Source organism: Ostrinia nubilalis, chromosome Z (assembly GCF_963855985.1).
Source record: "Ostrinia nubilalis chromosome Z, ilOstNubi1.1, whole genome shotgun sequence".
NCBI classification, from domain to species: Eukaryota; Metazoa; Arthropoda; class Insecta; order Lepidoptera; family Crambidae; genus Ostrinia; species Ostrinia nubilalis.
In genome coordinates, this window is record NC_087119.1 from 8,411,113 (window position 1) to 8,427,954 (window position 16,842).

The window sequence follows — 16,842 nt, forward strand, 5'->3', positions numbered from 1 at the left end:
GTGGTTGTTCTTTGTATGGAGTTTGACAGATTTTTGACGTTTGTTAAAACTAAAGCAGGATGGTGCAAGTCAATCTCCGAAAACCTAACTTTCCGTTAACTTCTGGTTAGCCTAAAACCGTTCGAAAATTTAAATAGGTAAACTAAAATAATTAAACAATCTGATAATCTAGCCTACCAATGAAGGTCTGCTAACTTATACGAAGTCTGCTAAAAATTAGTACCTACTTTTTCCTCTTTACAATTTTTAAGCCTAGAGTGTAAGCTGTTTGTATACCTATTGCAAATAAATAAATAAGACAATCGTATGAAGAGAAAAAGGCTTTATTATTTCATAATAAAGTTATATACTTGAAGTTTTCATACATTTTGAAACATATAGGACAAGTCGAGTTTTCCTAATTCTTATTAATAAATCTTTATTTGAAATACTGCCAAGCTTTACTCCTCTATGCGTAAGGTAATAAGTAAATAATTGATACTTTCAAAATATGTTAAAAAGAGGTGTCATTAAGTTACTGTAATGTGAAATCTTCGATCATTTTGCTGTTAAACTGTTATCAATCAATGCATCGATTGGCAATTTTTTAACATTCTTGTTAGACACCTAATTAATTAGGTGCAAATTTTAATTTGAATCGTTATGGTATTTCAGCCTTCGACGCACGGTTTGTATAAAATGCGTAAAAATACAAAATCAACGAGTATAAAATAATAAAAACAGGCGAAGAAAAACACTGCTTTCAATAAGCGGTAATTAGAGTTGCAAAGTAGGGTAACGGCTACGGGCAAAGGCGTAGCCTGATAAGGGCTGAAAGGTGTGAGTATTTTAACTTTTTCTAATACTCAAAAGCGTTGATCCAAGACTATTATATTATTAAAGAAAAAGAAAACGTATACAAAAAGCTATAAAAATAAAATACCGTTAGAGTAAGTCAGTACGCACATCATGAGACGATGATCTAACACTTAATCATGAAACTGTAATCTTAATTACTATGACTCGAGCGACAAGTCTTCGTTGAGGCGAGCTTGGCAGTGCCACCAAAAATGCGATTAGAAATAAATAATCAAAAACTCGGGTAAGCTTTACACACTGGCGCTGATTAAAAATAACGACTAATTCACCGGAAACTTTGAAAGCGACTTGTCCACGTGTTTCGTACATCTAAAGTAAATAAAATAGAAGAAACCATCGTGTTGTGTGCGGGCTAAGAGTTCTGTACAACATTCCAGTCAGTCGAGTTGTCAGCGGCTGTTGGCGTGGGGTTGCTAGTACACCTTGAGTTGGTTCTTGTCGTCGAAGCCGGCCGAGTGGCCGGCGTTGCGGACGATGAAGGAGTTGCCGTCAAAGTGCATCCGCCTCTCGCCGCGGCTGTTCGACAGAATAAACACTAATCACTACATAATATTTTAAAAGCTCTCCACCGCGTCTGTCTGTCCGTTCCCGATAAACTCCAAAAGTACTGAACGGATTTTCATGCAATTTTCACTAATCGGAGTGATTAATGAGAAAAGTGTAGGTAAGTAGAGAAAGCCTATTTTATTATTCAACCAATAAGATAAACTTGCTCTTTGATTCCCGCAAATACACTCGACAGCAAATAAATCGCCATTTCACACCAATATTGGTACCATTCAAAAGCCTAGTTCTAAACTTCATTTCATTATAGGAAAGGTTTTTACTAGGGCATTTCTACTGTAGGTACGGTTTATTTTTTCTCAATTCGGTGCTAAAATTTATATTTAGTTTTTTAAGTAGTTTCAATACAAAAAAATAAATGTTACTCCATTCTGAATGTAAAAATAGCATTGTCACTAAATATTGTGAAGTGGTTTATGAGAAATGTTAAGCATCGAATTGAGAGAGCACCGAATTGAGAAAATGAATCACGGAATTGAGAAATGAATCTCCAAATATAAAAATCGCTCCGTAAACTTAGAATTGATGACATTATGAAGAAATACCCAATGTATTTCAATAATAAATACTTAAAACGTTTTGATATCAGAATCTGATTGCTGTTCTATTAGTTAGATGGTTCATTTTAGGTTTATGTGTCTGAAATACCAATGGAATAAAACAAAAATCCTAATCAATATGTTAAATTTTTTAATAAGGAACTATAATAAATTCTTAATTTTTATATATTATTTTAATTTTATTTAAATAAAACAAATAAATACATAATACAGGGTCTCTTTGTTTATTTATTCTTAACCTTAAACAAACAAATATTGCAAAACCCAAGAGCTAGATTGACCTGACACTATACCGAAGATATTATATCGGACGTCAGTTTGTACACGATTAAAATGGCACTCAAATAGCTGAAATACAACAAAGCACCAGGTGTTACGGCATTATAGCTGAGCTTCGCCGGTACTAAAGGCTCTACAGAAGCAGTTCAATTCCGTCATTCTCGAAGAAAAAACGCCTCCGGCATGGCACAGAAGTGTGGTGATAGCATTATAGATTCATCTCACTTATGAGGCGTGTTTACAAGCTGTTTTCGAGAGTCCTTACGAATCATCTCGCTCGCAGACTCGACGACTTCCAGTCTTCCGAACAAGCTTGTTTCCGAAAAGGCTTTAGTATTATGGTACACACACAGGCACGCTACGGCAGATTATACAGAAGACCAGGGAGTCGCGATATCGGGGATGATATCGGAGTCATGGCCTCCGTAGAGCCTTTCAACAAGTGGGTCTCAAAATGAACATGGACAAGACAAAAATCATGTCAAATGCCCGTGTTGCACCCACTTCTCTGAAGGTTGGACACTACACTCGAAGTTGTTGACAATTGTGTATACCTGGGACAAGAGTCCAGATAGTTAGGTCCAACTTTGAGAAAGAGGTCTATCGCTGAATTCAACTCAGCTAAGCATCGATCGGGAAGCTTCGCTATTACGTCTGAAATACCGCAGCGTCTTAAGACAAAAGTCTTCTACCAGTGTGTGTTGCCAGTGATGGTGTATGGATGTGAAACTTGTTCGCTTACTATGAGCCTAATAAGAATCAGAAATGTGAATATCGGCAAGAGAACCTAAGTGACCGGCATAGCCCGTAAAATTGCATAAATCAAGTAGCAGTGGGCGGGGCACATAGCTCGAACAGATAATGTCTGTTGGGACTGAAAAGTTGTCGAGTGGAAACCACGGACAAGTGAGCAGGCCCCCACTAGGTAGACCGACGATCTGGTGAAGGTTGAGGGAAGAACCTGGAAGAATTATTTTAATAAGATAGCAATAGCAGTGTATTTTTTTAATGAAACCTCAAAAAATTAGTTTTATTGTCTTCTGTCCAATGACTGGTACGGTCCAATGATTGGTAGTTCACCCTATTATTATGCTATATTGATTTCATTATTAAGTTACACAAACAATTTATAGCACAATAAAAGTATCTATTTTCATTTAATATCAATTCGGTGTACGTGTTTTCTCAATTCGATGCCCCATATTCCGCGGAATTGAGATCCACGGAATTGAGGAAAAGTCACATTTCATCAAATTACTCGAAAATATTATAAATTACAACGATTTCTACCAAACGTAATGGCAGATATCAGTTAAATACTTAATTAATTCAGCAGTAATCTCGTTTAATACTTCATGAACATTATTAATGTCGCACACCGGTTTGAGAAATGACCAGTGACCAAAAATTCTGAGTGATTTCAAACCTCTGAAAAATGCTCCTCAAAGCGACTAATCCCTCTTTTATACTGCTCCACCACTCGAGTGCAACTGCTAGTTTATGGGAATCAGGCGTGGGTGTTCGTATTGTGCGTTGTTAGTGATATAGGAGCACAAAAGTAAAAATCACGGAATGAGGATCATTTCGATTTTTAGCTGTGAATGCAGATTTATAGGGCTAAGAAATCCTTAATACACAGTCCAAAAATTTTTGTTCTACGACAAAAATTGACGAAGTTATGGCCAAATTACTAAAAAAATTCACTGACCGCCCGGCGCGGGGACGATGACGTCATTATATCCGATCCGAACGCTGCCGGCGTACTGCGTGGATAGAAAATATTTTTTTCTAGCCAAACTATCAGTTTTAGAGAAAAACTTGTAATGACATTTATTCATCAAAATAAAGTAAGCTATCGATAAGTAATTTTTAAAAATAGAAATTGTGAAAAATAACGCAAAAAATCCATACGCTCATACGATTCAATGGAACGCAGAGACGTGATTGGGGTCTCCGCGGTGGTATATTTGGCGATTTATTCAAATAAAGTGTTCATAAGTGTTGTTAGAGTCATATCTTCTTCTAAGTAAAATATAAAAATGTATAAGTATTTATTTATTTACTTCTATTAATAAGGTATAGCTGAGGCAGATACACTCTGCCTAGGCTACAAGACATTGTTATGAAGATCATTTCGATGTACACGCAACACCTACCTGTTATTTAGTTTTTCTGAGTTAAACCTACGTACCTACCTACCTACCTATTCGCCGTTCCCATGGGCGGGCCAGCTGCTGCAGGAAAGGACAGCTGCTCCCTCCTGGAAATCTTTTTAATCTTAGCCTAGAAGCTGGGTATGACTCCCCCGCCCCCCTCCTCTGCCCAGGTCATAAGCTGGGCATGACTTCCCCCTCGGCCAGAAGTTGGGTATGATTTACCCCCCCCCCCCAGGCCCGAAACTGGGTATGACTTGACCCCCCCCCTCCCCACAGGCCAGAAGTTGGGTAAGGCTAGCCCCTCCCCCCAGCCCATGAGCATAAGCTAGGTATGACTTACCCCCCCCCCCCCCCCCAGGCCAGAAACTGGGTATGACTTGACCCCCCCCCCCCAGGCCAGAAGCTGGGTAAGGCTAGCCCCTCCCCCCAGCCCATAGAAACTGGTTATGACTTGACCCCCCCCCTCCCCCAGGCCAGAAGCTGGGTAAGGCTAGCCCCTTCCCCCAGTCCATGAGCATAAGCTAGGTATGACTTACCCCCCCCCCCCCCCCAGGCCAGAAACTGGGTATGACTTGCCTCTCCCCCCCTCCCACACCAAGGCTAGAAGCTGGGTAAGGCTTGCCCCTCCCCCAGGCTATAAGCTGGGTATGACTTATCCCCCCCCCCCCAGGCCAGAAACTGGGTATTAGCATCATATTATGTATTATTGTCGGCCGTTTGGTGTAGTGGTTCGAAACGGACTACTATTCCGGAGGTAGCGGGTTCGATTCCCGCACAGTACAAACATTTGTGTGCATGAACATATTTGTTTGTATTGGACTGGGTGTTTTCTATGTATAATAAGTATGTATTTACAAAAAAAAGTATTTAAGTACCTATGTTTATATCCGTTGTCTAGTACCCATAGTACAAGCTTTGCTTAGTTTGGGACTAGAAGCGCAGTGTAAAATGTCTAAGGATATTTATTATTATTATTTATTGTTAAGTTTTATTAAACCTCGAAGAAAGAAAATTTATTATTATTATTATTATTATTATTATTATTAATATTATGTTCAATACAAACAATAATTAAGTTACACTCACCCCAACCGCGTCTCCGCATTGCATCGAATCCTATGAAAATGTGGTTTTTGGACATAGCGATACTTATTTTTAACAATTTTTTTATTTTTAAAAATTACTGGTCGATAGGTTACTTTATTTTGATGAATAAATGTCATTAAAAGTTTTTTTCTAAAACTGATAGTTTAGCTGGAAAAAAATATTTTCCATCCCAATAGTACGCCGGCTGCGCTCGATTCGGATATAATGACGTCACGCGGCCCTGCGTACGTTGACTTTTAGCGGCAAAAACGGCCTATGTTTATTACTTAATATCTTCGTAAGTAATGGTCCGATTTGGATAATTCAAAAAGATATATCTTTCTTATGTCTTAAAGATTAACGTAGATACTAGTTTTATTGAATTTTCTACAACAGTACTGATCCTCATTGAGGCACACACGTCGGACAAAATTTAAATGTGTTACTGTATTAAAACCCAAGGACTTGCAATAAAGAAACTCATTTATATAGCTTTATTAACTATCCCTTGTTCTGTGAATGTGGGTTTCATAATGGGGAAGTTATTATTTCAAAAGTTATGAAGCAAAAACGAGTAAATTCTGGAAACCGGACACTCCATTTTAGGCCAAATTTCGCCCGTTTTTGAACTTTCGGATTTTTTCAAGGCGAGATGTAAAACCTGGCGGTCTTCTAAATATGCTCTCCATCAAGTCAAGAGTCCTATAAATACGTGTGATTTTTTTCAAGTCCGTACTTCAATTTTAAAGGTACTTTTTTCGCCCCAGTAGGTCGATCGGTCGTCCCCGTAGAAATGCCCACTAGAGATGAAACGGATATCCGGTAACTATCCGGTAGGCCGGATATCCGGCCTAAATTTACTATCCGGCTGGATACCGGATAGTAACTCACTATCCGGCCGGATACCGGATATTAAAAAACTACTACAATTTCCTATTAATAAAATGAAATGCATTAATCTTTGAGGTAAATGTCTAGAGATGAAACGGATAGTTGTTTGGCCGGATACCGGATATCCGGCCAGCTGCAAGGCCGGATAGCCGGATATCCGGCGGCCGGATAGTTGGCCCATTGTCTCGTTGCATGTCGTGACGAGTTTAGCGCCGCACAGGTGCTTCGAACGCGATCAGTGAGTCTATTAGTAGACTAGACTAGTCACACTTTTCTAAAATCGGATCCGTCCGAATAGAATGTCAGATTTTCCCACTTGTCTAGGGGGCAGATCAATTCGGGCGATTTCGGTTGCTATCGTGAGTGTGTGATTGAATAGCGAAAATTAAATTACTTTATTTGCTGCGTAATCTGACTGAACTGCGTGCATCATGTCATCAGACCATCAGTGAAAAAAAGATCGCCTTTTTTATTTGGCAATATTTCGACATTAACAGATATTTCTTCTTCTTTTCTTATGGTCCTATGTCCCCTAGATGGGGCAGAGGGCGTCCACAACAGTCCTCCATCTCGTTCGGTCTTGAGCTTCTCGCTTGATCTCGCTCCAGGTCTTGCCGATCTTCTTCGCCTCGTCCGCTACAGTGCGCCGCCAAGTTTGCCCGGGTCGACCACGTTTGCGTTTTCCTTGGGGATTCCAATCCAGAGCCTGCTTAGGGATGTGATCGGGGTCCCTTCGGAGAGTGTGGCCAATCCAGTTCCACTTGCGGCGCTTGATCTGCTGGTCGATCGGAATTTCGTGGCAGCGTTCCAATAGCTCGACGTTGGAGATTTTCTCGGGCCAGTATATGCCGAGAATTCGGCGAAGGCAGCGGTTGATGAAGACCTGCAGCTGGTGCGAGATAACCTTGGTGACCTTCCACGTTTCACACCCATAGAGCAGAATGGATTTAACGTTGGACCCGAATATTTTGATCTTGACCCTTCGGGTCAATTTCCGTGACTGCCATATGGGGCGAAGTTGTGCGAAGGTAGCTCTGGCCTTGGCAATGCGCGAAGTGATGTCCTCTTCGGTACCTCCAGTTTCTGACACGACGCTCCCGAGGTAGGTGAAATTGTAGACTCGTGCCACATCCTCTGCACCAATCCGTAATGGCGTGCAATTTCTCACACCAGATCGCATCTCTTGGGTCTTCCGGCAGTTAACAGATATTTAAAGCCTTTCTAAAAACTAATTTCTTTTCTGGGCTATGCACTCTAATGACGAATACATAAATAGTAAATATCTGTTAATGTCGATATAATATTACCAAATAAAATAGGCGATCTTTTTTTCACTGATGATCTGATGACATGATGCAGTTCAGTCAGATTACGCAGCAAGTAAACTAATTTAATTTTCGCTATTCAATCACACACTCACGATGGCTAGACAAGTGGCAAAATCTGACATTCTATTCGGACGGATTTGATTTTCGAAAAGTGTGACTAGTCTAGTTTACTAATAGACCCACTGATCGCGTTCGAAGTCACGACATGCAACGAGACAATTGGCCAACTATCCGGCCGCCGGATATCCGGCTATCCGGCCTAGCAGCTGGCCGGATATCCGGTATCCGGTATCCGGCCAAACAACTATCCGTTTCATCTCTAGTTTTTACCCCAAAAATGTTTCTTTAGAAGGATCCAGAGCCAACTTTTATGGCTATAAAACTGTTAAGTTGGGATTAATCGCTATCCATCTGTTATAGAGGACACGTGTGATCATTATTTGGTTTTATAACCATAAAATTTGGTCTAATTGATCCCAGAGGTGAGCCCAAAGTGAGGTCTTTTTTCAAGTCACATTTATGGTATATGTTTTTTTTTTTTTTTTTTTTTTTTTCTTTTTAAAAGATTTGTTTTGAAGAATTTGTTATTACACAAATTACTAATACTCCCGTTAGCCCCTCGTACGAAACGTGGAAATAAAATAATAGTGAGTTTTAACAACTTTCCAGCCAAATAAAACCTTGACAGGAAAATATTAAGAGCTATTCTCAAAAGCATAAATAAACAATTACTTCGTGCGGACTGTAAGCTAATCAACAAAAGTTTCCAAGTGTGAAGTATCGACAAATCTTATTGGAGATTGGCTACGCCATAAAGTGGACTTTTAGCCGAGGTATATTTTGGGAAAAAGCCAGAAGGCTTTTGGAGTTTCTCGAATGATTGAGCGTTTACGTAAGTGAGATTTATTTTATTAAGTAGTGTTAAAGAAAAATGGGGTCATAGGATCCTGTTGTCACTGAAGCAACCACAATTTTGAGGAATGATAGTGACCAACTGACGAGGTAATGTAGGAAAGAAAGACTAGAGTCTGAAAAATACGATGAAAATCAATTGGACTAAAATAACTACTCAAACAGTTGGATAAAGTGCACGAGGGTAGCTGGTCTTATAATCAGAGAAAAAAGCTAGTATTATCATTATGTGGTATTATCTTGACTGTGCTATTGAGCAATTGAAACGATGCCACGATCTCCAGCAGGGCACTAAGTAAGGAAGGAATGAGTGCTGACCTATTTTAGTCTGAATATTGCAAGTTGAAAGTTAATTACAATTTGAAGCAATTTGCCGCGAAAAGTTTCTTCCGCTCGCAATCATGCTAATGCACTAGCATGCCCAGAACTTCCCGTGTCTGTTGCGGTGCAATGCAATTATTCTAATGAATGGAAGCTCAGCTTCTAAACCAGCCTGTGCTCGTAGCACCGTTTAGGTTGAATTTAGTGCATAGGTAAGTAGTCATCACGTACTAGAATTTTTAGGTTCTACTTTTAACTATTCGCAATAGAGTTATAAGATAGGCAATAAGATAGATATTATCAATTGTAAAATTCATTCATCTAAACTTTCGAACTAGGTATAAACTACAATTAAAAACATAATGGACTTATTGCTAGAGTAATGCCCGTTTTCACCATCAATTCCTAATATTTCAACAGGAATTTTGTTTTCATAGGGTTTCAAAATTAGGGATTGATGGTGAAAACGGGCATAAGTGGCATTAAGAGTCCACGCAGACTACAGACTTGTGAATCAGCATGAAATTTCGCACATTACACGGATTTGGTATCGGACGATTCCTCATTTAAATTAGAAGTAGTTAGACCAAACTATCGGCCGATAAATTCTGTAGTCTGCGGGGACTAGTGCAACACTCACCGCACAAAAAGGTGTTGTGTCTGGCCAAGCGAGGCGGTGCAGTGCAGGAATGGGCTAGTGATGGACGCCGACCCGTTGCTGGGGCTCGTGCGCAGCTGGTACTTGTGGCTGCAGCGATGGATCCTGCGAGTGGCGTAATAAAAACCATGAACGAGACTTTAGTATACTCAATTCTCTATCATGAGTTGAACGCTAAAATTGGGGATTCGGTGTCGCTTAGACAGGAGCCATTTTCTTTATGATGGCGCTATTGGACACAAACTTACTTAAACCATAAAAGCAATTCATTCACAATAGGCCTTTTCTCTAGCTCGAAAAGAATCCTACCTTACGCTTTTATGGTATCTTTATCAGACTATTAGAAGGATTAGCTACTAGCTAGGCTTTGTGCACAAGCATTAGACGACTAATCTCATATCGTCAATGCCCTTTAATTCCTTATTAGGTAGGTACGTAAAATATTAGTGAAAATACGTAATATGGTGAATTAAAAACAAATTACATTTACATTACCTATTAGTTAGAAGATAAGAATCCTTCATTGTAATTTGATGAAAGTAAACTCTACTTTTTGATTGGTTTCTTCTATTGTTTTTGTTGAAAAAGACATTCTTTGAGCACTGTCACCTGGCCTCAGTGTCTCACCTGACAAGCCCGTCGACAGTCTTGATTGAAGAAGCATCATTGAAGAAACACTGATGTTCTTGCTGAAAGTCCAAGAGCGCTGTTGCAGCCTCGTGCGTCTCACCTGACAAATCGGTCAACAGTTTGGTTGCAAACCGTCGCGCGTCGCTGCAAACTTAGTACTGCGCAGCCCGTAGAGAAGTGAAGACCTAGAGCGCTTTAAGAGTCTTACCTGACAAATCCGTCAGCAGTCTGGCTGACGCGCACATTGTTGAAGATCCAGTTATCGATGCCGTCGTCGGTGAGCCAGTACCTACTGCGCGGCCTGCAGCAGCGACAGCGCTTCATTGAAGCCACTGATGTTCTTGCTAAAAGAGCACTGTAATAGCCTTAGTGTCTCACCTGACAAGTCCGTCGGCAGTCTGGCTGACCAGCACGTTGTTGATGATCCAGCTTTTAATACCGTCGCGCTGCAAACTCAGTACTGCGCAGCCCGTAGAGAAGTGAAGAGCTAGAGCGCTTTAAGAGTCTTACCTGACAAGTCCTTCAGCAGTCTGGCTGACCAGCACGTTGTTGATGATCCAGCTTTTAATACCGTCACTGCAAACTCAGTAAAGAGTCTTACCTGACAAGTCCGTCAGCAGTCTGGCTGACGCGCACGTTGTTGATGATCCAGTTATCGATGCCGTCGTCGGTGAGCCAGTACTGAGCGGCCTGGAGCAGCGACAGCGCTTCATTGACGAATGACGGGCCGTGGCGCGACTCGTTGTAGAACACGTTGAGCGTGAAGTCCTGGCTCATGTCGAGGAAGGTGTCGGTGGTGGTGCGCGTGCCCGCCGCGTCCACGAGGTACACCAGTGCGCACTGTTCGGCCGTGAACGACACGCCCTTGTACCACATCTTTGCGTACCTGCAAGTGGAAAGGCAGCTTGTGGAATTTATCACATGAATAGTCTCATAGATCCTGCAAAAATAAGAGCGTGTGCTCTCATTTTTTTAATACCGTCCGTACCGAAATATGTGTGTACGTATTTCGGCTAATTAGTAATATTCGAGTGCCTTAAAGTAAATATCTTAATAGTTCATCTTAGCGATTGTTCATAGCAAACAAACAAGCAAGTAACTATGCGATGCCATGCTAATGGGCGCTTTGTAAAGTCGTTGCTAATGGACCAAGCGACTCTACATACATTATGAAGACATTCTTCCAGTCAATTTACATAAGAATTATAATTAAAGACTAATTGTGTGCTTGTGTGCATCAGACATGGGTTGAATCCGAGCCACGAATATCGTGTTTTCTTCGCTCTGTTGCGACGATCACTAACTTGTTATTCCCCTGCTGGTGGCGAGCTTGGATCTCGACGCGGGAGCCGTAGTGGTAGACGCGGCCGTTGGGGTGGATGAGCGCGGCGGCGGCGCCCGACCGGGACAGCGCCAGGATAATGTTGTTCTTGGCGTTGGTGACGCGCACCGCGCCGTCGATCGTCATGTCCACCCTACGAAATGCAATGCGGTCTAGACTCTAGAACTAGATAGCTAGACAAACAAACCCACAGTTAACAACGCCTGTATTCACAAACGATGCTTGCTTAAGTGAAGCCGCAAATCGAACGCACAGTGTTAAATAGAGCTCTGTGATTGGTTCGTGTGTCACCCTGTGATTCCACGCGCACTTGGAGACCTCATAGTAATCTTTGTGAATACGGGCGTAACTAACTGACTTTTGCAATTTCAGAAGTCAAGACAGTAGGTACAAGTCATCGACATAATTCTTTTGAAATACCGTCAGGTTGACAGCGGGCTTGGTGTGTCCTTAAATTGGAAAATTTAACTAACTACGATTAGTAATCATCATGCTAACTACTTATGTAAACTATGTATTTTTTATCATAACTTGTTTAATGGTAGTGCTAAATGTAGGTAAGGATATTGTCGTTTAGGTAGAGCACCGCCGACTTAAGCCATTGCAGCTTTCGTGAGAGAACAATCTACAATGGTGTGATACATCACTCGGATAGCCAAAATAGCTGAGTGGTGGCGTCATACTTAATCACTTAGGTAGACCGAGTTGCACCATCTAGCTTTTTAACCGTAACTGTAACGATAACCGATGTTTTTGTGTGGAGTTTGACACATTTTTGACGTTTGTTAAAGTTAAAGAAGATGGTGCAACCCAGCCCTAAATAGCCAAAAGAGAAAGCGTTAGTTTCTTCTTGAAGCACTGAGGTTTTAATAAAGTGCACTCACTTCACCCTATCACGGAGTCGGAGGCAAACAGTACCATGCGGGGTAACGGAGGCGTTGTATCCCGCGCCTCCCACCACGTCCGTGACCTACAAAATTAACAGTTAACAAGTGACACAGGGAAATAAATGATAACAGTGGGACTGTTATGATTTATTTCCCTGATTGATTTTTAGGGGTTACTTAATTGATGAAAAAATATTGCTGAGTCTTGTGTAATGCAAAGCAAGAAGCACAGTACAGTAAGCAAAGCAGAACAGAAAAGCAGAATCTACGTTAGCATAATCAGAGTTCTGTAGAGAAATTTTAGATATTTCTTCGAATATGATGAATTTATCGCGACTCTACCTAAAATAAAAATCGCTATATGCCGTATGTACGGGCATAAATCTCAGGTGGAAGCACCCACGTCGCATCGTCGCTCCACTCATCTTCGTTGCACATCTCAAGAGACCGGTTCGAGACCGCCTTCTCCTTCGAGGAACTTGCTTGTCTTGGACAAGTTAGATTCCTACAATGGCACCTGTCTTAAACCTGGTCCAAAAGTACCTCAAGCTCCCTCCAGGTGTCGGCATGGTAGATATCGTCTCCGGGGTAGAAAGGTGCCTTGCGCTGCAGCGGAGCCCGCCACGGGGGCTGCCAGCCGGCCGCGCCCACGAGTTCTGCCTGCCCGAAGCCGCCTTCGAGGAACTTGCTGTAGTCTTGGATCGCGGACAAGTTACACTCCTACAATGGCTGTCTTAAACCTGGTCCACAAGTACCTCAAGCTCCCGTCAGGTGTCGGCATGGTAGATATCGTCTCCGGGGTAGAAAGGTGCCGAGCGCTGCAGCGGAGCCCTCCACGGGGGCTGCCAGATGGCCGCGCCCACGAGTTCTACCTGCCCGAGGCCGCCTTCGAGGAACTTGCTGTAGTCTTGGACCGCGGATAAGTTACACTCCTACAATGGCTGTCTTAAACCTGGTCCAAAAGTACCTCAAGCTCCCTCCAGGTGTCGGCATGGTAGATATCGTCTCCGGGGTAGAAAGGTGCCTTGCGCTGCAGCGGAGCCCGCCACGGGGGCTGCCAGCCGGCCGCGCCCACGAGTTCTGCCTGTCCGAGGCCGCCTTCGAGGAACTTGCTGTAGTCTTGGAACGCGGACAAGTTAGACTCCTCCTGCAGAAGTTCAAATCTTTAGCCCATGGATTCGGGACCATTGTGAGACCAATGCCTGAAGACAGTGTAAGTAAAGGGACAGCTGACTTCGATACGTACGTTGTAGTCTACCTACATTTCATAAGTACTACATCTTGAGTTTTTTTTATAAGACTAAGTATGGTTTTGCTACTTAGCTAAAGGACATAGCGAGACGATTACGAAATCAAAATAGAGGCAGTTTTTACGCCATGCTATTTTCATCCGACTTGCATAAGTAGGTACCTACTTATAATTAAGTAAGCGATATTTCACAATCATATTAGGTAGGAGGTACTTAATGTGAATGCAGTTATAAATGATACAATCAATAAATTAAGTATTAATATTCTTAAACACTGACCCACTAACGACGTAGTTCTTGCAAAAGGGGGTCATCAATATAATTCCCAATTAAGCAAAATTATCCAAATTGCAAGAATGAACAATTCTCATAAGAAATTACTAAACATCGCTCTTTTTTAACCGACTTCAAAAAAGGAGGAGGTTATATGTTCGACTGTATGTATTTTTTTTTTTCTATGTATGTTCACCGATTACTCCGTCAATTGTGGACCGATTTTAGAAATTCTTTTTTTGTTTGATAGGTTACACTTCTGAGGTGGTCCCATTGTCACCAAGTCAAGATCTGATGATGGGATCCTAGGGAAATCGAGGGCAACCCCCAAATTTTATAGGCACGTAGGTATATCGTTTTTCAAATGTTTTCTTAACTTATTCAAGTATTTGCTCCTGGAAATCATCATATCATATTGATGAGCTGATGATAGAAGGTAAAACTTCTTAATGTTTAGGAGTTGGAGGATAATTCTTTTAATTTTATAGATAAGTATAGTTTCTAAAGTTATTCAAGTGTTAGCATTAGATAGTCATCATCTCATCATAATGAACTGGTCATGGTAGGTACAACTCCTTAACGCTTAGGAGTTGGAGGATAATTCTTTAAATATTATAGGTACAAATAGACCAACAGTTGTATTTTTTCATGTTTTTAAGGTGGGCTGACGGTTTAAGGTCTTTTTAGGTTGCCTATATGGTAACCTGTATTTTGTAGGGAATATTATTTTACACTTGACATGAAGAATATAGTCTTAATGTACTGCCTACCTTCAGTGGTAATACGTGGTACAATAATAAGTTAACTAAAAAGCAAGAAATAAGTTAATTTTTATTAAAAAAAATAAAACCGACTCCAAAAAACATACAAAAAGTAGAAAAATAATTACTAATTACTTATTTATTAGGACGAATTAATATTTATGTATACCATGATTGATACTTTTGGAGTCGGTGCAGGCAAACTATACACGTTTCATAATCTTGGCACCGACTCCAGAAGTATCAATCATGGTATACATAAATATTAATTCGTCCTAATAAATAAGTAATTAGTAATTATTTTTCTACTTTTTGTATGTTTTTTGGAGTCGGTTTTCTAGTGAGTTGGCTCAGAACATTTCGAAATAGAAATGTTGGTCAGAAGGTGTTTACAGAAATCGGGGAAGTTTTTTTTAATAAATCGGACATGGATGACGTCATGTGACAGTAGGTAGTTATGTCAGACAAGGGGTTCGCGCTGCGAATGCACACGGGGGCACCGATCTTAACGAAACGATGAGATACTTATTGTAGAGTCTACGCTACAGCATCAGATGCAATGCTGTTACAGAATCGCACTAATTTACAAGTACTAGGTACCTACCTACCTGCCTACATAAAAGGTTCTATTGCGAGACCATAAACATACACTTCCGTCAAAAATATTAAATCGAGCATTTAGCATACCACAAAGTGGACTATACTCTTCGTCATCTTTACCCTACTCTCCTAACTCCTTAGATTTAGTGGACCTAGTGCCTAATTATAAAGGATAGTATGATTACTTTAAGGAAAGATAACCTGATTGTAAGAATGTGCGGTATAAACGCTCCTCGGGCGAACAGGCATGGTCACATCCTTTCTAAAATCTGCGTTAGCCATTTTAACACTTCTTCAACTTAAAACTGTTAAGGTTAATTCACTATTTTTAAAAATACATGAACAACAGTGACTACATAATATAAATCATACTTCACGGTCGGAAGGTAAGGGAAAAGTCAATTGTCATTTATTTTATTCGATATTTAAATTTTATTTTACTTCTCTACGGTGATAAATCCATGAGGCTGATTTATTTAAATTGAAACTCTACGAAGGATGGAAATAAAACTAAATTATTGAGGTTTAGTTATTTGTATGCCTACATTTTCTACTCAGTTACTCGTAATTAAATCGAATCAAAAATTGAGGAGATCCGCAAGAAAACCAAAGTAACCGGCAGAGCCCGCATTTTTACCAATCTTAAGGCAGTGGCTCGTAGCTCAGAACTGATGGAAAAAGAGAAAAATTCTCGATTGCCGACCACAAGCCGAAAGACGTAGTGTAAGCAGGCCTTACACTATATGGACCGACGACCTGATGAAGGTCGCGAGATATGAAATATCTGGATGCGGGCAGCACAGGACCAGTCATTGTGGAAAAAACTTGTTAGATCTGCCAGTAAGTACTGGCCCAGTAAGTATTGCCACCTCTCCACTCTATCTTTTTAGGGTTTTTCTTTAACGTTGGGAATCACCTATTGGTCGATGGGGAGTGGAGACGGCCAGTGTAGGTACGGCCACATGGAACCTTTCACTCTTCGTCTACCGCTACCACACCCTTGCCTTGCCCGGGGGGTCCTGGCCCTACCCCTGGCCAGGGAGTTAACTCCACCATATCGAATAACAAATGATCGAACGTTCCAAATATTGAATGATTATGTAAAATATCGAAAGTCGATCTTATGTTGCATACTAGTCTGTTTATTAGGAAGATGGAGTGCGCATGGAGATTAGTGAGGTGAGGAATACTTACGCTTCAAGTAACTATTCTGCCCGAATCGACATCTTACCTTGTCGGTCGCAGTTTTTACTAATTATACCGAGTGCGAGTACCCGAAGTACGAACAAACACGTTCTCGTTGTACCTAATCGTGATATTTGATAATTCGTTTTTATTACGATTAAAGTCATTCGTGCTTAGGGCACTGAATTCGTTCTTGGACGAATTAACCACACAATCCTACTAATATTATAATCCTACTAATATTATAAACTAGCTGACCCGGCGAACTTTGTTCCGCCTTAATGACTTTTTTATTTCGAAC

At 40.9% G+C, this 16,842-nt stretch overlaps 1 protein-coding gene across 1 annotated transcript; it reads right to left on the reverse strand.

Moving 5' to 3' along the window:
- Nucleotides 1-305: 305 nt before the first annotated feature.
- On the reverse strand, nucleotides 306-13,253 carry LOC135086927 (uncharacterized). Its single transcript, XM_063981752.1, has 7 exons — nucleotides 13,228-13,253; nucleotides 13,016-13,160; nucleotides 12,470-12,555; nucleotides 11,548-11,718; nucleotides 10,845-11,129; nucleotides 9,596-9,718; nucleotides 306-1,374 (listed from the first exon to the last, which is right to left on the reverse strand). Exons 1-7 carry the CDS (start codon nucleotides 13,251-13,253, stop codon nucleotides 1,272-1,274), a joined length of 939 nt encoding a protein of 312 aa, XP_063837822.1. The 3' UTR covers nucleotides 306-1,271.
- Between the last annotated feature and the right edge of the window lie 3,589 nt (nucleotides 13,254-16,842).